At 40.8% G+C, this 21154-nt stretch overlaps 6 protein-coding genes across 6 annotated transcripts; 1 reads left to right on the forward strand and 5 right to left on the reverse strand.

Moving 5' to 3' along the window:
• The first annotated feature begins 449 nt into the window (after nucleotides 1-449).
• Nucleotides 450-4666, forward strand: FLS2 (Leucine-rich receptor-like protein kinase family protein). Its single transcript, XM_089625348.1, has 2 exons — nucleotides 450-3846; nucleotides 4176-4666. The coding sequence occupies exons 1-2, from the start codon at nucleotides 621-623 to the stop codon at nucleotides 4514-4516; spliced, it is 3567 nt and encodes a 1188-aa protein (XP_089481474.1). The 5' UTR covers nucleotides 450-620; the 3' UTR covers nucleotides 4517-4666.
• A 119-nt stretch (nucleotides 4667-4785) lies between these two features.
• Nucleotides 4786-5789, reverse strand: LOC149386427 (uncharacterized). Its single transcript, XM_089625346.1, has 2 exons — nucleotides 5602-5789; nucleotides 4786-5523 (listed from the first exon to the last, which is right to left on the reverse strand). Exons 1-2 carry the CDS (start codon nucleotides 5650-5652, stop codon nucleotides 4855-4857), a joined length of 720 nt encoding a protein of 239 aa, XP_089481472.1. The 5' UTR covers nucleotides 5653-5789; the 3' UTR covers nucleotides 4786-4854.
• A 423-nt stretch (nucleotides 5790-6212) lies between these two features.
• LOC149386428 (chlorophyll a-b binding protein 40, chloroplastic-like) lies at nucleotides 6213-7258 on the reverse strand. Its single transcript, XM_089625344.1, has one exon. It carries the CDS (start codon nucleotides 7171-7173, stop codon nucleotides 6379-6381), a length of 795 nt encoding a protein of 264 aa, XP_089481470.1. The 5' UTR covers nucleotides 7174-7258; the 3' UTR covers nucleotides 6213-6378.
• A 2552-nt stretch (nucleotides 7259-9810) lies between these two features.
• Nucleotides 9811-10795, reverse strand: LOC149386429 (chlorophyll a-b binding protein 40, chloroplastic-like). Its single transcript, XM_089625184.1, has one exon. It carries the CDS (start codon nucleotides 10739-10741, stop codon nucleotides 9947-9949), a length of 795 nt encoding a protein of 264 aa, XP_089481310.1. The 5' UTR covers nucleotides 10742-10795; the 3' UTR covers nucleotides 9811-9946.
• A 3536-nt stretch (nucleotides 10796-14331) lies between these two features.
• LOC149386430 (chlorophyll a-b binding protein 40, chloroplastic-like) lies at nucleotides 14332-15329 on the reverse strand. The gene has a single exon (XM_089625128.1). The coding sequence runs from the start codon at nucleotides 15245-15247 to the stop codon at nucleotides 14453-14455; it is 795 nt and encodes a 264-aa protein (XP_089481254.1). The 5' UTR covers nucleotides 15248-15329; the 3' UTR covers nucleotides 14332-14452.
• Nucleotides 15330-19291: 3962 nt separating this feature from the next.
• LOC149386431 (chlorophyll a-b binding protein 3C, chloroplastic) lies at nucleotides 19292-20255 on the reverse strand. The gene has a single exon (XM_089627002.1). It carries the CDS (start codon nucleotides 20244-20246, stop codon nucleotides 19467-19469), a length of 780 nt encoding a protein of 259 aa, XP_089483128.1. The 5' UTR covers nucleotides 20247-20255; the 3' UTR covers nucleotides 19292-19466.
• Nucleotides 20256-21154: the final 899 nt, after the last annotated feature.

The following is a 21154-nucleotide window of genomic DNA, read 5'->3' on the forward strand; positions in this document are numbered from 1 at the left end:
TATTATTATTTAAAAAAAGTTACCCACTTGTCCCCTGTAAAAGAGTAAACTATTCCAAATCCAAATTCCTTTTGTTTATAAGGATTCCCTTCGATTATTCCCAATTTCAAGTCTATCACTACCAGTTTAAAAGGGTTCCAAGTCAACTAATTTTAAACGGCCTATTTAGAGATACTATAGAGTTAGAGTCTAGTCTTAACTCTTAACAAGGCGTAAAATAATAGTCTCCCTAACACAGCACATGGACATAGTCAGATTGGAAAACTTTTGACCTTCAAGCTGCGTAAATTAACCAGGAACTAGAAGAAGAAGAAAAAAGAACGTTAATAAATTTGAGATGATGATGTACGAATACAAGTCATGCGTGTACATATTCTCATCCCATGCAAAAAACAAAAATGTATCTAGTGCAAATGACTAATCTACGTGTGAACACAAAATATTGGATTTTTATACGTCTAGTTGAGACTGAGGCATACCGTCGGTGTAAACGTTAGTTGTCAATTTGGGATGACCCAGAGTCAAAATTTGGACTTATTGACATGGTTCAAAGCACCACATTGTTCATCACGTGTGACAGCAGTGTGTTCGCGTAAAGCATATTTGTAGATATTATATTTATGCTCACCGGATGTATATTTGACCAAAGCAACAAGAAATCCCAAAACAAAATAGTAGCTCCTCAAAGAGGCACCATGAGTCTAGTCATGAAAACACTCTCACTCTGTAGCTTCATTCTCATCGCCGCCGTTACATCATCGCCGCCGCCGCCGAGCTCGGACGCCGAGACTGAGGCACTGAAAGCCTTCAAAAAGTTGGTCACCGACGACCCTTCAGGAGTGCTCGGGGACTGGAAGGACTCGACTCACCGGTGCAACTGGACCGGAGTTTCCTGCGACCCCACGGGGAGCCACGTCATCACGATCTCTCTCCCCGATATGCAGCTCCGAGGCGAGCTCTCTCCGTTCCTCGGGAACCTCTCGGCCCTCGAGGTTCTCGACCTGTCCCACAACTCGTTGGCAGGTCATATTCCTTCCCAGCTCGGGCTTTGCTCTCGGCTCGCAGAGCTTTCTTTTTACAAAAACGCCCTCACGGGCCGTATCCCACCCGAGCTAGGAAACCTAGGAAGCCTGGAGCTATTGGATTTAGGAGATAATTTCCTCACGGGAAGTATTCCCGAGAGCATTTGCAATTGCACTTCCTTGTTGGCCTTAGGTCTCGGGTACAACAATCTCACCGGGTCGATCCCCTCAAACTTAGATAAGTTGGTCAACCTTCAAGTTCTCGTGGCAAACGACAATGCCTTCGAAGGTTCAATACCTTCTTCCATAGGAAATATGAGTTCTCTGCAGGGTCTTAGCTTGAGCCATAATAGACTCTCTGGGGTCATACCCCGAGAGATCGGAAACCTTTCCACTTTAGCGGAATTAGTACTTTTCGAGAATTCTCTGACCGGAGAAATTCCCGGCGAACTGGGTCGTTGTGGAAACCTCGTTAGTCTTCAGCTCAACAATAACCTGTTAAGCGGGAAAATCCCTACTGAGCTCGGTGATCTACTCCAACTGAAAGTTCTTTTCTTGTACCAAAACAAACTTAATTCGACTATCCCACTCTCGCTGTTTCGGTTAAAATCCTTGACCAACTTAGGACTCTCACAGAATGAGCTGAGCGGAGTTATTCCAGCTGAGCTGGGAAATCTGAGGTCTATGCGATTCTTGACCCTTCAGATGAATAAGTTTACAGGAAAAATACCTTTTTCCATAACAAACTTGACAAACCTGACTTATCTAAGCATGGGCTTCAATTTCCTTTCCGGCGAGATCCCACAAAGCATAGGATTGCTTTATAACTTGAGAAACCTGAGTCTGCATAACAATCTCTTAGAGGGCTCTATTCCGTCTAGCATAACCAACTGTACACAGCTTCTAGGCATAGATTTGGAACACAACAATATAACCGGGAAAATTCCACGGGGTTTAGAGAAGATGCCAAACCTCACTCACCTATTACTGGGGGTCAATAACATGGTGGGAGAAATCCCCGACGACATCTTCGATTGCACGAATCTCGTGAAGTTGGATTTGTCTCGGAATAGTTTCAACGGGTCCTTGAAACCGGAAGTTGGAAAGCTATTTAACCTTGAGCTTTTCTTGGTGTTCTCGAATTCCTTGGCTGGGCCGATTCCTCCGCAGATCGGAAACTTAAGCAGCCTTCTTAGGCTGATGCTATCCGATAATCGTTTCTCCGGTCCGGTTCCACCGGAGCTGTTCAAGCTGACTAATCTCCAAGGACTGTCATTGGACGGAAACGATTTAGAAGGAACCATCCCAGAGACGATCTCGGAGTTGGAGCAACTTTCTGTGCTCGAATTGTACCGCAACAGATTCACGGGTCCGATCCCAAACGGCGTGTTGAAACTCGAGTGGCTCACGAGCTTGGACCTCCACGGAAACGCGCTCAACGGAACGATCCCGAGGGGCATGGGAAGGCATGGTCGGATCGTGAAACTGGACCTCTCTCGAAACGGCTTCTCGGGCCCGATTCCCAGGGAAATGATGGCGAGCCTGAAGAAAATGCCTTTATACTTGAACCTGTCGTTCAACTGTCTCGAAGGAGTCGTCCCAGACGAGATTGGCGCATTGGAGATGGTACAAGGACTCGACATATCCAACAACAAACTCACCGGGTTCATTCCTGAGACGATCGGAGGGTGCGTGAATCTCGTCTCGTTCGATCTTTCGAGTAATAACCTTACTGGCTCGATACCATCTCGAGCTTTTGCTCGGCTGAGCATGCTCACGAACTTGAACCTCTCAAGCAATAATTTAGACGGAGAATTACCCGAAGAGCTGGCCGATCTAAAGCATCTCGAATCTCTCGACCTCTCTAGTAACCAGTTGAGAGGCCTGATCCCACAGAACTACTCCAACTTTCCCATCTTGAGACACCTGAATCTCTCTTACAACCAACTCACGGGTCACGTACCGGCGAACGGGGTTTTCGCAAGCCTAAACGCCTCAAGCTTGGTGGGAAATCGAAATCTATGCGGAGCCAAACTCTCGAAGGCATGCCGAGAGAGAACTTCAAACAGGCTGTCCAAGAAAATCATCGCAATCCTCATCGCGCTCGCTTCTGTTTCGGGTATTTTACTTCTAGTGTTGATTTCTTGCGTCCTCTTTCAACGCACGAGAAGAGTCAAAGAAGCAAAAGAAGAAAATTCTGAGAGTTTGGAGTCTCTGTCTCTGTCCTTGCCTCTCAAGAGGTACGACAGAACGGAGATAGAAACCGCCACGGGTTCCTTCAACGAAGACAATGTCGTCGGATCGAGCAGTTTGAGCACCGTGTACAAGGCTCGGTTCGAAGACGGAGAGATCGTGGCGGTGAAGAGGCTGAGCCTGAAGCAATTCTCTAAAGAGTCGGACAAGCTCTTCAACAGGGAAATCAAGATCTTGGGCCAGTTGAGGCACCGGAATCTGGTGAGGGTGCTCGGCTTCGCGTGGGAGAGCGAGAGATTGAAGGCGTTGGTGCTCGAGTACATGGAAAACGGGAACTTGGACAACGTCATACACAACAGCAATCGCACCGAAGAGGAATCGAGATGGACGTTATCCGAGAGAATTAACTGCTGTGCTTCGATCGCAACTGGATTGGACTATTTACACTCAGGCTACGATATTCCCATTGCTCACTGTGATTTGAAACCGGCAAACATTCTCTTGGACAGAGACTATCTGGCCCACGTCAGCGATTTCGGGACGGCTAGGATGCTCGGCGTTCACAAGCCCGACGGAAACAGTCTTATGTCCTCGCTTGCTTTCGAGGGCACGATCGGATACATTGCCCCAGGTACGCCTGAAGAAATAAACTGAATCACAAAGCTTTATATTTAACGTCTTCTAGCTAAATAGCCAATTAAAACTTATAAATTTGCAAAATAGCCAAAGTTCGTCTGAAATGAGTGAAATAACCAAAACTTACAGATACACCAGACCGTAAAAAAATAAAAATAAAATAAAAAAAGAGTGGACTGTATCAAACATCGATTATTTTGCTAAAAAGCTCTAAACTTTGGCTATTTTGCTAATCAGTTAGTTTCAAATGGCTATTTTGTATAATTTTTTCTTATATATTCATCCTACATTAACATGAAAGTATTGTGTTGTCCTTCTTACCAGAGTTTGCGTACATGAGTAGAGTCACGACGAAGGTAGACGTGTTCAGCTTCGGTGTAATCGTGATGGAGTTTATGACGAGGAGGAGACCGACGAGCATTATAGAGGAAGACGGGAAGCCAATCAGCCTGCGACAGCTGGCGGAGACAGCGCTGCAGAACGGAACGAAGAACATGCTCCGAATCCTGGACCCGGAGTTAGCTTCGCGTTTCTCAAAGGACCAAGAGGAGGTTCTGCGCGAGATGATCAAACTCGCCCTGTGCTGCACCAATCCCGATCCCGAAAACCGTCCCACCATGAAAGAAGTCCTGCCTAAGCTTTCGCAGCTGAAAATGGTGCTGTGAAACACTGGTAATGGGTCTCACGTTCTGGTTTGAGACTCGGGTTTTGTTTCTCACTTTCAAAAACAAACAAGCGTGACGTATCGGAAAAGATATGTTGTAGAATCACAAATGTAGTACGATGAATTTGATTGCAAGTTATTTTATCAATTTCACTGCCTAGCTAAACAGCCTCTTGTTGTTCAGAATTGACAAAATCACAAAAACAAAGAGACGTTTAAGTTGGATCAAAGATAAAATATCCAGGAAAAAAATATTCCACTATAAGTTTAACGAGTCAGATAATGGTTCGAGGACATACTCAAATAGTGAATGAAAAAAAAAAAAAAAAAACAGAATAATTACGAAATTGCAGCCGCTGAAGTTGTTTTCTCTGTTGGAGGTTCATTCATCAGAAAGTCCTCAACGGCCGAAGGGAAATCCAAGCCTCCGAAACCACAATCCTCGCCTCGGAAACCAAAAGCCGCCTTTCCCAAGAGCAAAAGCGACAACCTCAAAGGCTCAATCTTTTCACCATGTTGATCCCCATTCATAAAGTGCCTAATCCAACCCTCTAACCTCTCCAATTCCTTATCACATTTGGGTCCTCTGACTCCGACAATCTTTGAATAAAACCCTCCTTCGCAGTGGCAAGAAGAACCACAACCAATGCCAAGACAACAACTTTCTTCTTCTCCGCCTTCAGACAAACCCAGAAGTTGGACCAGCTCTTCAATTTCGTCGACTGACTTTGTTTCGGGGATCGGTTCTCGGTGGTGTCTTGGGGCTTTGCGTTGATTAGGGTTCTCGTTGGTCTGTGTGAATTGTGGAGAGCATGAGAGAAATGCCTGAGGAGGTTCACTGCTCTCTGGGAAAGTTGAGAGCTTTCCCTCGTTGTTGTTGTTTTGGTGGTTACAGATTATGTGTACTGGTGAGCACAGAGACCCTGTTAATGAATTGTTGGTTTCTTCTACTGGTAGTTGTGTTTGAGACTCTGATTGTTGTTCTTCTGTCTTCAATCTCTTCTCAGCCTATTATTGGGCAAAAGAAAATATACTGATTAAATTCAAAGACTTGATTGAGTTTATATAAGAAATATTTTGTTTTACCTGTTTAAGGGAAGAGAAGAAGTTGGAGTGTAAAGATGGCGGGGGTCGCATTTTGTTAATCACCGAGAGCAATTTCCCTCTTTCGTATATTTGGCCAACAGTTATATTAATTTATTTCCAGTGAAATTGATACATAGTCCATAATCTATGAAATTGTTGCACGGCTTTCGTTGTCGTTTGTTTTCTTTCCTACCGAAACGACTTGTCACCTTATTTATCTCTAGTTCAAACAAAAACCCATATACCAAAAATGGCATTTAAAATCTTCTCTCCCATGATGCCGACTTGGAATAGTTCGGCAAAAAAAAAAAAAAAAAAACCCCTTGAAATTGCGATGGACTAAACATACACAAACGAACGTATTTGAAATTAAAGACAAAATCACTAATCAACAACTTGAAATCATATTAGAGCAGGGATAATTTATTATGAAATGATCATAAAGTTACATATACCATAATAATAAATAATTAAATATCATTTCTATATTAATGTCATTTGAATTAACCTCGAGAACTTCTTACTTGACTCTCTCCAGAAAACTTTAAAAAGTTTAAAACACGTTAGTTAGTTTAGCAAACAAACATAAAATAAACACACAGACGCAGAAGTGAAAAATAATGAGGCATTTCATTAACTCTGGGATAAAGAAGACGTTGTACTTAACACACAAGTCCCAAACCAGCCATTACAGTCAGGTAATCAACTCTGTCATGAATATCACAAAAAAAAATACAGTCCATTCACACACACGTCGAGCCTTTATATTCAAGTTCTTCACTTTCCGGGGGTGAAGTTGGTGGCGAAGGCCCAAGCGTTGTTGTTGACCGGGTCGGCGAGGTGGTCAGCCAAGTTCTCCAACGGTCCCTTTCCGGTGACGATGGCCTGAACGAAGAAGCCGAACATGGAGAACATGGCGAGCCTTCCGTTCTTGACCTCCTTGACCTTGAGCTCAGCGAAGGCCTCGGGGTCGTCGGCGAGTCCCAAGGGGTCGAAGCTGCCGCCGGGGTAGATGGGGTCGGTGATCTCTCCGAGGGGCCCGCCGGCGATTCTGTAGCCCTCGACGGCGCCCATGAGGACGACCTGGGAGGCCCAGATGGCGAGGATGCTCTGAGCGTGGACCAGGCTGGGGTTGCCCAAGTAGTCGAGCCCTCCGTCGCTGAAGATCTGAGAGCCGGCCTTGAACCACACGGCCTCCCCGAACGTCACTCCGTTGCGCGAAAGCAGCTCCGGAAACACGCACCCCAAAGCCCCCAACATGGCCCACCGGCAGTGGATCACCTCCAGCTCCCTGTTCTTCGCAAACGTCTCGGGGTCCGCCGAAAGCCCCGCCGTGTCCCACCCGTAGTCGCCGGGAAACTCGCCGGTCAGGTAGCTGGGGGCCTCGCCGGAGAAGGGGCCCAAGTACTTGACTCTGTCGGGGCCGTACCACGGGCTCCCGGAGGAGGCCACCTTCTTCACGCCGGCGGTCTTCCTCATCGACACTTTTCCGCCGCCGAGGACGGCGGGGGACAGCTCGACGGCCTTGCCGGCGAAAGCCGGGGATGAGAGAGCCATTGTGGACGAGGCCATTGAGATGTGGTAAAGAGAGGTTTTTGTGTTTTAGGTTGGGTTGAAGAAAGTTTGGTGTTGAGTGAGGTGAGAATGGTATGTGTATGGGAGATTAAATAGAGAGATGATGATGCTATCTCTTTATCCGGGAGTATCTATATCTTCGAACTCATTGGCTACGGGTTTTGCAAAATCTCTCGGTCTCGTGATGCCAAGTTGCCAACGATATATGGCCCTCTCTGCTCCACCAGATTATTTTATTTTATTTTTTGTGGCTCTGAGTTTCTGTTCATTGTGGACGTTACACGTGGAGCTTCAACTCTCAAAAATATCTCTCTCGATGTCATCCAAATTGTCGAAAAGAAAGTTCATTGATGTCTATGTCAAGTGTCCAAAAATTCCAAAATAATGTATTTTGATTAAAATAAAATACTCTTCATAAAAATAAATTTAACTTTTGATGATACAATATACGACCTCATAATTCAATATGCGACCTCACAATGCAACATACCCTAAAACATATTTACTACTGTAAAGATTATTTGAGACCCTTGAGAAAAAGAAGGTCCATGCCTAAAAAAACAAACAAAAATCTAGCCCGTGGAAGAGAAGGTTGGGCTTATGATACAAAAGAGGGATGAAAATCCTTTCCTTTCGACTTTGAAATTTGAGCGGAAAATTTCTTCTGTAGCAAAGTGTGAGTGGATGGATTTTTTTTCCGTTCGAAGAGTGGATGTTGACGGAAACCAGCGGAAATAATTTCTTCCGCACGTACAATTAAACATTTTTTTTTAAGAAAATCATTATTAGGAGTCGTTGGATTTATGACACTTGCAAATCCAACGGCTCTAAATTGTGTAAAAAATAAATGTCTTATGATCGGAAAAAAATTCATTTTTATATGTCTAGAATGGAAATTCAATTTCCAAACTCAGTGGAATTCCGATCAACATTAGAAGGAATAATTCCTTGCAGTTAAACCCGGAATTTCGTACCCCATGAAAATGAAAATTCATTTCTTTCCACAAGCCCAAATTTAGCTGAACCATGAAGATCTCTGAAGATAGCCTTCAGGTTCAATCTGCCCTCTAGATATGTAAAATAAATGTACATAATCAATGAAATGTCTATGTAACGAACTAAAGTACAAAGTATACCTCCTCCATGATTCAACCTCCCTAAGTGTGGAAGACTATTTAAAAAAAATATACAGACATTGAAATGTACAAAGCTTAGAATATGTTGCAGAGGCTATAAATAGAGAGATAACCCTCAGATAAAAAGGATCGTTCTTCCGATAATTACACATATCGTCATATTACGCTCAAATTAATAAAAGGATCCTTAAAGACAGATTTCAAGAAATAAATTAAAATCAAATCTGTTATCTTGAGATACCTACATGCCTTTTCCACTCACCTCAACAACTTCGAGTATAATCTCCCGAGACACCCAAGCTCATCTTCTACTCATCTCCATAATCGCATGTTTAGGTTTAAAAAAACCATATTCAACGACAAAACTAAAGAGACCACTTTTACTATTAATTTCACTAGTTTCCTAGTATTTCTTATTGTAACATTTATATCAGGTGCTCTTTTTTTTTTTTTTTTGAGGGAATATCAGGTGCTCTTGGTGCGCCGTTTAGTGATTTCTTTTTCATTTTATAGTCCATCATAAGTTATAGGGCAATGCCAAAGCTAAGATAAAGAATATTAATTGCTAAAAAAAAAAAAACTTAACATTGATTGATTTCCATCAAACTTAGATCATCAAGCATAAAAAAACCAATAAAATACATAATACTCATTCACTTTCTTTATGCCAACAAAACAGTTTGACATAAATAGTTATGGTGAACTTGTGCATTCTAAAAATTTAGATGTTTTGAAATTGTCTGAGGCATTATATATTGAAAAGGTGACGTATATGATTCTGATAAGGGACAACTACTCGTCTCTAAGGAACAATCTTGTAAAACATTGCAAGAGGAAAATGAAAGACACATTCCATAGGATTTCAATCGTAAGAAAAGTCAAGTATGCCATTTTTTTGCAACAGACCTACCCTCTTCAGGCCTATGGGGGCTTAAGCTCCCTTCTCAACTATTTACTTATTTATGTGACATCAACGAGTTTACTTACCACATGTCCCAACTTGGTGATCTCGGCCAGCTAGTCGTTGATGATGTTGATCCAACATTGAAGTCGCAAGATTGAGCAAACAAAATCTCCTATAGGAATCACAAGCCTATCCGGTAATCATGTCGCACCCCGAGAGATTAACTCGTCGTAAAATTCTGCATTTGATGACATACTTGTCATGAAATCCTATATTTTATGAGCCATGTCACAAGATCTAATAAGTAACGTACCAGATTTATTAATCTGGCGATATCATAATTTTCAATTTTTCATCTATTTTATTACTGGATTTAATGAAGTAATTAATGCGAACGGGATTATATCAAATGAATATCAAAATATGCAGTAAATCGAGTATTTGATGACTATCTCAAATTTTGGATATAATGACAAGGTTGTCATCAAATACTAATTTTATGGAGAAGCTTGTCACAAAAACACCAATTCAAAACCACCTAATCAAAGTAATTTGTTAAGATTAACTCTTGTACTCATTCACTCAAATTGCTAATAATTGCACACAAATCTCAACTTCATTGATTCTAAACAAATTAACTTTTTTTTAGTTAACTCAGAAAATTAATTTACATGGTATATCAACACTCAAACTCTCTCCCATGCATCTTAGACCCTTCTGTCTAAGGACTTCACTTTCCGGGGGTGAAGTTGGTGGCGAAGGCCCAGGCGTTGTTGTTGACCGGGTCGGCGAGGTGGTCAGCCAAGTTCTCCAACGGTCCCTTTCCGGTGACGATGGCCTGAACGAAGAAGCCGAACATGGAGAACATGGCGAGCCTTCCGTTCTTGACTTCCTTGACCTTGAGCTCCGCGAAGGCCTCGGGGTCGTCGGCGAGTCCCAAGGGGTCGAAGCTGCCGCCGGGGTAGATGGGGTCGGTGATCTCTCCCAGGGGCCCACCGGCGATTCTGTAGCCCTCGACGGCGCCCATGAGGACGACCTGGGAGGCCCAGATGGCGAGGATGCTCTGAGCGTGGACCAGGCTGGGGTTGCCCAAGTAGTCGAGCCCTCCGTCGCTGAAGATCTGAGAGCCGGCCTTGAACCACACGGCCTCCCCAAACGTCACTCCGTTGCGCGAAAGCAGCTCCGGAAACACGCACCCCAAAGCCCCCAACATGGCCCACCGGCAGTGGATCACCTCCAGCTCCCTGTTCTTCGCAAACGTCTCGGGGTCCGCCGACAGACCCGCCGTGTCCCACCCGTAGTCGCCGGGGAACTCGCCGGTCAGGTAGCTGGGGGCCTCGCCGGAGAAGGGGCCCAAGTACTTGACTCTGTCGGGGCCGTACCACGGGCTGCCGGAGGAGGCCACCTTCTTCACACCGGTGGTCTTCCTCATCGACACTTTTCCGCCGCCGAGGACGGCGGGGGACAGCTCGACGGCCTTGCCGGCGAAAGCCGGGGATGAGAGAGCCATTGTGGATGAAGCCATTGAGATGTTTGGTGAGTTTTTTTTTTTTTTTTTTTGGGTTTGTGTTGATGAAATAGTGTTTTGAGTGAAATGAGAACGGTTAGGGCGAGTATTAAATACTAAAATGATAATCCTATCGCTTATCCAGCTTTTTTCCTTTCCCTTATCCATGAGTATCTCTATCTCTATTTTCATTGGCTCGACAGTTTGCTCATATGTCTATCCTACACCAGATTCTTTGATTCTATTTATGTGGCTGTGAGTCCCTGACCAATGTCTGACTTACACGTGGATCTAAAGATCTCAAAAGTATCTATTTTTTTTCCTCAAAATCTCAAAAGTATCTCACGACTTCGTCCAAATATTTTGAAGTAAATAAACTTTCCCATAAAAAAATGACGTAAATAAATTTTTTTTTAAAATGGTCCTCACCGATGAAGTAAATATCATACGTTTACCTTGTGTTTGATAGAAATATTGCGTTTATTCTCGTAGTTTTTAAAAATATCTCAAGTGCCCCTTAACATTCATATTTTTATCGGTTATATACATTAAACCGTATTTACATATCAAAATCCTCACTTTTTTTAGAATTTATTGATTTTTTAACTAAAAATTGAATTGCCAATTTTACCCTTAATGAATCCTCTACTTTTATATCTTTAATTGTTTTTATAATAAATAAAATAAAAAGAAAAAAAATTCTTGTTTGGCTCGTGCGCTTGACCTTCCTGCATTTCATCCTCGTTAATAACTTAGCAAATAAGATAGAATTCTAGAGTTTCGAGCGAGAAAAAAAAATCACATATAGAGCTTTTAATCACGACGACTATGAAGAGCTTGATTGAGCTAATCAACCGGATCCAGAGAGCTTGCACAGTCCTCGGCGACTATGGTGGCGGCGACAACAATGCTTTCTTTTCTTTCTGGTAAGCTGTTCCTTCCATCATCGTCACCGGTGGCCAGGTGCAATCACTTTTTTTTTAAAAAATTGGTAGTTCAATTTTTTATTTAAAAAAAAAATCAACAAAATCTTAAAAAAAAAATGGACGGTTTTGATATGTAAACGCATTTGAAGGTATATAACTGATATTAGTAGGAATGTTAAGGGACACTTCTAATATTTTTTAAAACTGTGAAAATATATGCAACATTTTGATTAAACACGGGAGAGACTATATATTTCTTTATTTTTAATTAAGGTCATCTTCTTTTTCATATTCACTCTGCAAAAAATTCCTAGCACTATATTGATAATTTAGCCAAAGAGAATTCTAGTTTAATATATGTTATCAACTATGATTAATTTGTGATGTACCCAACATAGAAGGTAGGTCTTCACGAGCGCCAAAAGGAGAACTTTATGTGGATACGAAGCTGGTAAAAAATAGTGGTTGAAATTCAGGGTAATACAACTTTTTAGATTTTATAAAGAGAGAAATACATTTATGTAATTAATGAAAACTTAAGAATATATTGTGCCTGCCCGGCGAGAAGCGTTTGGACGATAGCATTTGTACAACCATCGTCCAAACTACCATGTTTTTACCTTAACATATGTTGTTTAGTAACCGTCTTCCGAATCATGTGGTCTAAGCCACAATTTGTAGTAAAGTAAATCATATCAAATTATTGAGGCATCGCCAGCGAATCAACGATTTTCCATGATGCTCTCTCCCAATGCATTATGCAGGGAAGACCAATTTATTTTCATAACAACATGACCTTGTATACACAAGGAGACAATGAGCCTTTAGAAAGGGCAAAGGTTGCTGCTAAAGGTCAAAATTTCGTTTTTTTAAGTCATATACTAGTGACTTTAGAAGTGACAAAAGTCGTTTCTAAAAGCCCGTTTATACATGACCTAGAAACGACAAGTTAGAAGTAGCATTTAGAAGCGCCATGTTTGCTTCTAATCTGTCATCGAAAACCCGACTTAGAAGCGACTTGTCACTTCAAATAGTCTTGCGGCCTTAATTTTTCTAGAAGACATATAGAAGAGACTTGTTGTTTCTAAAGATTCAATCTCGCGGTAGATTTAGAAGAGATATACCGCTAGTCTATTTTTTTTAACAATTAATATTAATTATTTTTATTTAAAGTTTGTATTATTTATCAATTTAAAATAGAATCATCCAGTAAAATAATTTTATTTTTTATCATAAACAAAACAAATTAAGATAACGTGATTATAAAATCAGTAATAAAATAAGTCATAAATGTTGTTACTTGGTATTGGCTAGTTTTATTATGAGCAAAACTTTTTGTTCTAAGAGATGTTGGAAATTTTTGAGCTGTGACATTAGTCTCACTTTTCACGACAATTTCAGTGACGCGGAATTTTTGCAGTCTACCTTTTGTCTGATTATGCTTCCGCGCTTTTTCTGATCGACCAATGAAGCTACAGCAGGTGAATTGATAAATGACACATTTAAGGAATGTTCACCCTCTTTGGTAAGGTTACACACTTAGGTTTTTTTAGAGTCTTCATCGCCGAAAACGTTCTCCTTGTGTGCATTTTACTCTGTTGTTATTAACAACCATTGTTGGAGCTTGTTTACAAAGTTAGTTTGAGTATTTCGAGTATTGTAAGTACACGCCTTGTTATAAGTGTTGTTCAAACACTTGGAGAGTGTATTGAGTGAAAAGTGAGGGGAGCTCAAACACAGGGGGGCCTGGATTAGAAAGCACTAGGGTAGTCTTGAAGTTTAGAAAACCCGGAAGATGATCATCCATGGTTGTCTATTGTAGTACTTATTCTACTGTCTAATGAAGTTCTCTTTACACTAGTTTTGAGATCGATAGGAATTGACTTCTCATGTGTTTTGCCCCTAGACAAAGCCATCTTCATCTTTTGTGTCTTCTGTTTGGATGATCCTTTTGGTGTAGGGCCGATGATGGCGCAGCCGTCTTGGGTCGTTATTGTGCCTCTACCCGCCCTGACCAGCCACCCTCTCGGCAATTACTGGAGGCAACTATATGTTCACTTTAAGATTTTTCGCCGGAAAGACATCAACGAGATTACTTACCACATGTTCCAACTAGGTGATCTCGGCTTGTGGTCTATCATGATGTTGATCCATCCTCGAAATCACATGATTGCGCAAAAAACAAATCTCTTCTACGAATCATGGGGCATATCTCTGTAGTCCAATCACGTTGCACACCGAGAAACAACTCATAACATAAGGCATTCGATTGTTAACAAATACAATATTTTATGAACTACTTGTCATGAAATCTTGGATTTTATGAGGCATGTCACAAGATCTAATAAGTAACGTTTCGTCATTGATGTGGCGAGAATATAATTCGCGCCTTTTTTTTTTTTACTAGATTTAATGATATACTTGTCATGAAATCTTGGATTTTAGAAGCATGTCACAAGATCTAATAAACAAAGTATCGTCATTACTGAGGCACAAAATAATTTGCGTCTATTTTCTTGATAGATTTAATGACAAACTTATCTTTCATACCGAAGGTAATGACAAGTTTGTCATCAATTCCAAAATTTAATGTCATGTTCGTAATCAGACACTGAAATTAAATCTTTTACTCATTCACTTTTTTGAGGGAATGTAGTCATTCACTTAAATTGCTAGCATTGCACACAAAACTCACCTTCATTGATTTTCAACATATTAACTTTTTTAAATTAAAACAACAACTTAATTTACATGGTATATCAACACTAGCGCACTCTCTCTCATACATCAAAGCCTAAGGTCTTCACTTTCCGGGGGTGAAGTTGGTGGCGAATGCCCAGGCATTGTTGTTGACCGGGTCGGCGAGGTGGTCAGCCAAGTTCTCCAACGGTCCCTTTCCGGTGACAATGGCCTGAACGAAGAAGCCGAACATGGAGAACATGGCGAGCCTTCCGTTCTTGACTTCCTTGACCTTGAGCTCGGCGAAGGCCTCGGGGTCGTCGGCGAGTCCCAAGGGGTCGAAGCTGCCGCCGGGGTAGATGGGGTCGGTGATCTCTCCGAGGGGCCCGCCGGCGATTCTGTAGCCCTCGACGGCGCCCATGAGGACGACCTGGGAGGCCCAGATGGCGAGGATGCTCTGAGCGTGGACCAGGCTGGGGTTGCCCAAGTAGTCGAGCCCTCCGTCGCTGAAGATCTGAGAGCCGGCCTTGAACCACACGGCCTCCCCAAACGTCACTCCGTTGCGCGAAAGCAGCTCCGGAAACACGCACCCCAAAGCCCCCAACATGGCCCACCGGCAGTGGATCACCTCCAGCTCCCTGTTCTTCGCAAACGTCTCGGGGTCCGCCGAAAGCCCCGCCGTGTCCCACCCGTAGTCGCCGGGGAACTCGCCGGTCAGGTAGCTGGGGGCCTCGCCGGAGAAGGGGCCCAAGTACTTGACTCTGTCGGGGCCGTACCACGGGCTGCCGGAGGAGGCCACCTTCTTCACGCCGCCGGTCTTCCTCATCGACACTTTTCCTCCTCCGAGGACGGCGGGGGACAGCTCGACGGCCTTTCCGGCAAAGGCTGGGGAGGAGAGAGCCATGGTGGACGAGGCCATATTCAGACTTTTGTATCAGAGAGCTTTGGTAAGTGTTTTTTTGTTTTCGGTTTTGTGTGGATTGGAGAGTTGAGTATGATTAGAATGGTTTGGAAGGGTTTAAATAGTGAAGTGAGAGTCCTAATGCATATCCATGAGTATCTATATCTTTAATCTCATTGGCTCGAAAATTTACTGCCCGTCTGTCTCTTGATGCCTATATGGATAATGGATATTATCATCGACAAGTCAATATGGACCTTACACGTGGATCTCCCAGCTGTCAAAAATATCTCACGACTTCATCCTAATTTAATTTCCAGGCAGTTTACTTGTATATAATTTGTTATTTTGTTATACATCATGTTCCAAGAATAAAGAAAAGCCACGTTATATCTTCTAATTTGTTATGATCTTCAAGTCACCGTACAAACTTTTTTTTAAAGGGGTCGAGTTACGAGTAGACCGAACTAGGTACCACTTGTATAGAGTATAGATTTTTATATAAGTAGCTTTTTCAGACGAAATACTCTTGTTTATCTTTGAAAAGCTCATCAGAAGTAAACATTCGACGTCAATGAAATGTCACGTTGTATATTATATTTGACAACAAAGCATAACCACATTATATTTCATTTTTTTACCTAATAAATCTATATCTATAGATGTATTTTTTATATTATTTTTATTGACGTTTAGGTTAATCCCTAGCTTACAATACACCATTATATGAATGTCGAAACCTCATGAGGACCGTGCATCACATTGTAAATTGTCATATCATGAGGACCGTGCATCACATTGTAAATTGTCATATTAAAGATGTTCTAACAAAGAATTCTTATTGGCCTCTTTCAAGTTACTCAAAAGATGGTTCAAACAGATATTATGTACAATATAAGTAGATAACAACAACTAGCTATGATAGTTCAAGTAACGAGCACCCCACATCAATTAGAAGTCGCGAGTTCGAGTCATATTTGAGACAAAGTTCCTCTTTAAAAAAAAAAATTACTGCGACATTCAATTGCACACCAAAAGTCAAGTAAAATCGAGCTAAAAAGAAGTCCGTTGACCAACGGTTTACGTACATGATATGTCACCTTATTATAGGATCATTTTCAAATATGGTGGAATTTTCTATCCCACTTTATGTTTAATGTAAAATAAATGTCCTAACTCGATATATATTTACTCATTTCTTTCTCGCATCATCTTTTAATTTTATTTTGATTCTCATATCCTACATTATATTCGACGTCTCTTTACATTAGATTTGCAAGTATAAAAAAAATATTTTGCAGGAAGGAGTGAAAAAACTAAAAGGTTAATCAACTTCGGGACATAACATGTCATTATCTCTTTATAATATCTGATTCGTTATAAATATTATTTTTTCTATTTAGAATAAAATATCTATGGATGAGAGTCTTTGTTATTTATAACTATCTGATTCGTTACTTAGAAAATGGTTTACGTTTCATGGATGAGAGTCTTTGTTCAAAATATCTATAAAGAAACAAAACGTGCATGCATAGAGGTGAGACGTAATATTGAAACACAAACTCTGTGTCTCAGCCCATGTCGTTTAGTCTTTTATGGTTTAGTTTGTATAAGCAAGCAATATGTCGTTTGCTTAGTTGGTTGTTTATGTTTTGTAATGTGTCGTTTATCTCAGCCTGATTCATTCAAGAACAAAGTTCATTTTTCCCCAATTCGATTTCTTCAATCTAAACCTAGAAATCCAATACGTAACATTACAAAAAGCCCATACCACACATAATACAATAAATTCTCTAAAATCCTATTTTAATATGCATTTTTCACATATTGTAAACACGTCAAGCCTCAATATACACTATTCATTATGATTAAGTATACAAATTTTCATTATCAAAGCAACGAACAGCCATCGCTTTGGCACTCAATACAACTGTCACCGATTTTAAATATAACAAAATCAGCTGGGCAATACTAATATTTTCTGAAGTTCTGTTGCTTATATTTTGGGCAATACTAATATCTTCCTCCACATAATATGCGGTCCAGTCTTAGTGTGGTCCATTGCCGCTCGTAACGGCTATCTAATAAGCAAAACAGGTGGCATTACGGCATTGGGCAAGCTAAGATGAAACCAAGCTTTGCCGGAGATTTTTTTTAACAAATGGCAGATAAATAACAAAAGAATCCAATGAAAAGTATTTGTGGGCGAGAGAGAATGTAAGGAAAAATCACATTTTGATGGAGACACAACCAATGAGATTGAAGATACTGATTTCCTATCTGTTATAGGCATTAGCCCTTAACTACACTTTAAGAAGCCTATCAGTAGGCAGGCCTATCAATTCCATTCAGAATTGGAGAGCTTAATGGTGTTTTTGCATAACTAAGTGAAGCGTAGACATAACCCATTTATTTTCTTGAAGATCTAAACGATTAATACTAACATAACTCGTTTATATTAAAGGCATAGTTAAGATTTCATTGCGAGAGAGTGATGGTTCAATCAACATGAAACTTCAATTGTAGTTTGAAAGTTATTCTTTATATTTTATGCTTAAACATTCAACATAATGATGATCTAATATTGCATGATTAAAAATATTAAAAAAAAAAACAGGCTTAGTTAAAAAAAACATAACTCATTTATTATCTCTAAAATTGAAACACTATAAATTGGACCGGGTTACTTATCTATTAAACCAGTCCGGCTTAAAATGATTTTTTCTTAATCCAATCTGGTTTGCTTTTTAAACCGCTCTCAAACGGTTCGATCTACTTTCAAATGGTGACATTTGAACATGTCATTTTCAAAGATTATTTATTTTGAAGAAAAATATCAGTAGATGAGTGTTTACCCCCAAATTAAAATTATAACATAATTATTCAAATAATAAAGATATAGCCTCTTGGGATTTGAAACCAAAATTCAACCTAATTAGAAAACAATTAAACCGCGGAAAATAAAAAGAGAGCACTTTGCTGCTATAGAATTTACTATTAACCCAAATCGAGAGTTGTGCTCACAATCTCACTTGCGCTCTATAAAGAACATCGCAACACAATATATATATATATATATATATATATATATATAGAGAGAGAGAGAGAGAGAGAGAGAGAGAGAGAGAGAGAGAGAGAGAGAGAATAAAAACTAGGACTAGCATAAACAAGCTATAAATTCTCAACTCATGCCTAATCGTAGTAAGGTCTTCATAGCCTTGCCAATAAATTAGGCTCAAATACTCAACATAGCTCAACTCATGGTTATGTCTCACATAGTAATGATGCATGTGCGCGCCTTGTTTTAGTTGTAGCTATTTTCTTAATTATTATATTGTTAGGCTATACTATATTTTGTTAATTATTATATTGTTAGGCTATACTTTTAACACAACGGGTTTAAAGTGACAATATGCTTAACTTTTCCTTATTTTATTTTTAAGTTTTAAATTTAAAATTTTCAACCTTAATACTTTAAGTGAGCATATTAAGTTTGAAATGAAAACAGTAATTTCGAGATCAAAGTCAAACATAGAAATAATATATTTTAATTGATCATGGTCATTCCTGATTATTAAGAGTTTTATAAATAACTAAGTCACTTTTTTTTTTTTTTTTTTTTTTTTTTGCAAATCAAGTCACATGAAATTAGTCAATTGTACTTTAACTAACATTTCATTTAAAAACAAAAATAGTAATTTTGCCTACGTGTCAACCTTGTCTAATTTTAATTTCTGAATCTAACCTTTAATGATATTTACACGTTTTATAGTCAAATTTTAAAAAATATATATTGTATATATATAGCATTTTATTATTCTTTACTTTATCTTATTGTGTTTAGGTTGATAAAAATTCCTCTTCATTAAGTAATATTTTTATACTAAACTTGTTTCATTTATGTCTCTAAAAGAAGTACATATAAATATAGTAATATTATTACAATGAGGTTGGTTTGGAGTTGAAAAACTATGACATGACTATTCAACTTCGTTTTAGAGTAATTTTCCAATTTAAAGTGGGTGAAGCTGAAAGTAGGAGAACAGGTATGACTCAAGTCAGTTTTTAAATTTCAAGCTCATTGATTCCTGAAGACAAATAAAGACAAGAAACGACGATTGCACACAACTCTCAACTTCATTGATTACCAAAAATTTACATCATCCAGAAGCCAATACAACATATATCAACACTCAAACTCTCTCCCATGCATCTTAGACCCTTTTGTCTAAGGACTTCACTTTCCGGGGGTGAAGTTAGTGGCGAAGGCCCAGGCGTTGTTGTTGACCGGGTCGGCGAGGTGGTCGGCCAAGTTCTCCAACGGTCCCTTTCCGGTGACGATGGCCTGAACGAAGAAGCCGAACATGGAGAACATGGCGAGCCTTCCGTTCTTGACCTCCTTGACCTTGAGCTCCGCGAAGGCCTCGGGGTCGTCGGCGAGTCCCAAGGGGTCGAAGCTGCCGCCGGGGTAGATGGGGTCGATGATCTCTCCCAGGGGCCCGCCGGCGATTCTGTAGCCCTCGACGGCGCCCATGAGGACGACCTGGGAGGCCCAGATGGCGAGGATGCTCTGAGCGTGGACCAGGCTGGGGTTGCCCAAGTAGTCGAGCCCTCCGTCGCTGAAGATCTGAGAGCCGGCCTTGAACCACACGGCCTCCCCGAACGTCACTCCGTTGCGCGAAAGCAGCTCCGGAAACACGCACCCCAAAGCCCCCAACATTGCCCACCGGCAGTGGATCACCTCCAGCTCCCTGTTCTTCGCAAACGTCTCGGGGTCCGCCGAAAGCCCCGCCGTGTCCCACCCGTAGTCGCCGGGGAACTCGCCGGTCAGGTAGCTGGGGGCCTCGCCGGAGAAGGGGCCCAAGTACTTGACTCTGTCGGGGCCGTACCACGGGCTGCCGGAGGAGGCCACCTTCTTCACGCCGGCGGTCTTCCTCATCGACACTCTTCCTCCTCCGAGGACGGCGGGGGACAGCTCGACGGCCTTGCCGGCAAAGGCTGGGGAGGAGAGAGCCATGGTGGACAAATTATAGAGAGATATAAATATGTATATACATATTTATACAATTATATTTATATATGTATTTGATATAAATAATTAAATATAATTAGATTGAATTTAATAAATGTATTTGACATTATATTTGTGCAAAATAAATTAAATATTAAATATTATAAAATATAGTTAAAAATTTTATATATATATATATATATATATATATATATATATAAATAACATATTATGCAACATTTTTTCCGTTCGGTTTTCCATCGGCACGTCGGTTTTCCATGGAAAACGGTATTTGAAAACGGCATTTCACTTGCCCTTTTCCACATTTTTTCCGTTCGATTTTCCGTAAATCAGGGGCCTCGAAACAGCAACAAAAACGGTATTTTTTTCCTTGCGTAAAATATAGTCAGCCTATGGGCATAACGCTTGATGGGCGTATGGGGACGCAAAAAGTTTAACGTCGCTCATCCATAGAGCAACGCGAAAACTTTTCCCATCCCTCATTAGTATGTGTATATTATCATGCTGGCTTGTCTGTAAGGTAGCACATGGAAGGACGGTTCCGTGGCGCCCAGGATGACTCACGGTCCTTCCGTCTGCCACGTGGTTGAAGGACGGAAGTCTTCCTTCCGACAGATGGCGAAAGTTGGGAAGGGCACACGAAAATCGAGCTACCCAATAATGCCATTTGATTCAAGCTGATATTTTTAAGTGGGCTTTTAATTTGTGCTATTTATATATTGGACCCCAAAATTTACCAAAATCTTTAAATTTTAACCCACTATTTTATTTCTCTTATAAATACATCTCAATTCTAACATTTTTAATCACAACTTGTTATGCCGTTATTTTCACATGATAAAAATAACACCCCGAGAGCAAAAAAACGACACATCAAGCCCATACACAAGGCC

This window comes from Urtica dioica, chromosome 9, assembly GCF_054948205.1.
Source record: "Urtica dioica subsp. dioica isolate 48M chromosome 9, U.dioica_male_clone48M_v1_H2, whole genome shotgun sequence".
Classification (NCBI taxonomy): Eukaryota; Viridiplantae; Streptophyta; class Magnoliopsida; order Rosales; family Urticaceae; genus Urtica; species Urtica dioica.

What these genes read in the sequence shown, in the direction of transcription:
- LOC149386428 (XM_089625344.1), bottom strand. Translation starts at nt 7,173, where the DNA reads ATGGCCTCGTCCACAATGGCTCTCTCATCCCCGGCTTTCGCCGGCAAG.
- LOC149386430 (XM_089625128.1), bottom strand. Translation starts at nt 15,247, where the DNA reads ATGGCCTCGTCCACCATGGCTCTCTCCTCCCCAGCCTTTGCCGGAAAG.
- LOC149386427 (XM_089625346.1), bottom strand. Translation starts at nt 5,652, where the DNA reads ATGCGACCCCCGCCATCTTTACACTCCAACTTCTTCTCTTCCCTTAAA. An exon ending in TCTTCTCTTCCCTTAAACAG is followed by an intron (nt 5,524 to 5,601) that starts GTAAAACAAAAT and finishes GCCCAATAATAG; the next exon opens with GCTGAGAAGAGATTGAAGAC.
- FLS2 (XM_089625348.1), top strand. Translation starts at nt 621, where the DNA reads ATGCTCACCGGATGTATATTTGACCAAAGCAACAAGAAATCCCAAAAC. An exon ending in GATCGGATACATTGCCCCAG is followed by an intron (nt 3,847 to 4,175) that starts GTACGCCTGAAG and finishes CCTTCTTACCAG; the next exon opens with AGTTTGCGTACATGAGTAGA.
- LOC149386429 (XM_089625184.1), bottom strand. Translation starts at nt 10,741, where the DNA reads ATGGCTTCATCCACAATGGCTCTCTCATCCCCGGCTTTCGCCGGCAAG.
- LOC149386431 (XM_089627002.1), bottom strand. Translation starts at nt 20,246, where the DNA reads ATGGCTCTCTCCTCCCCAGCCTTTGCCGGCAAGGCCGTCGAGCTGTCC.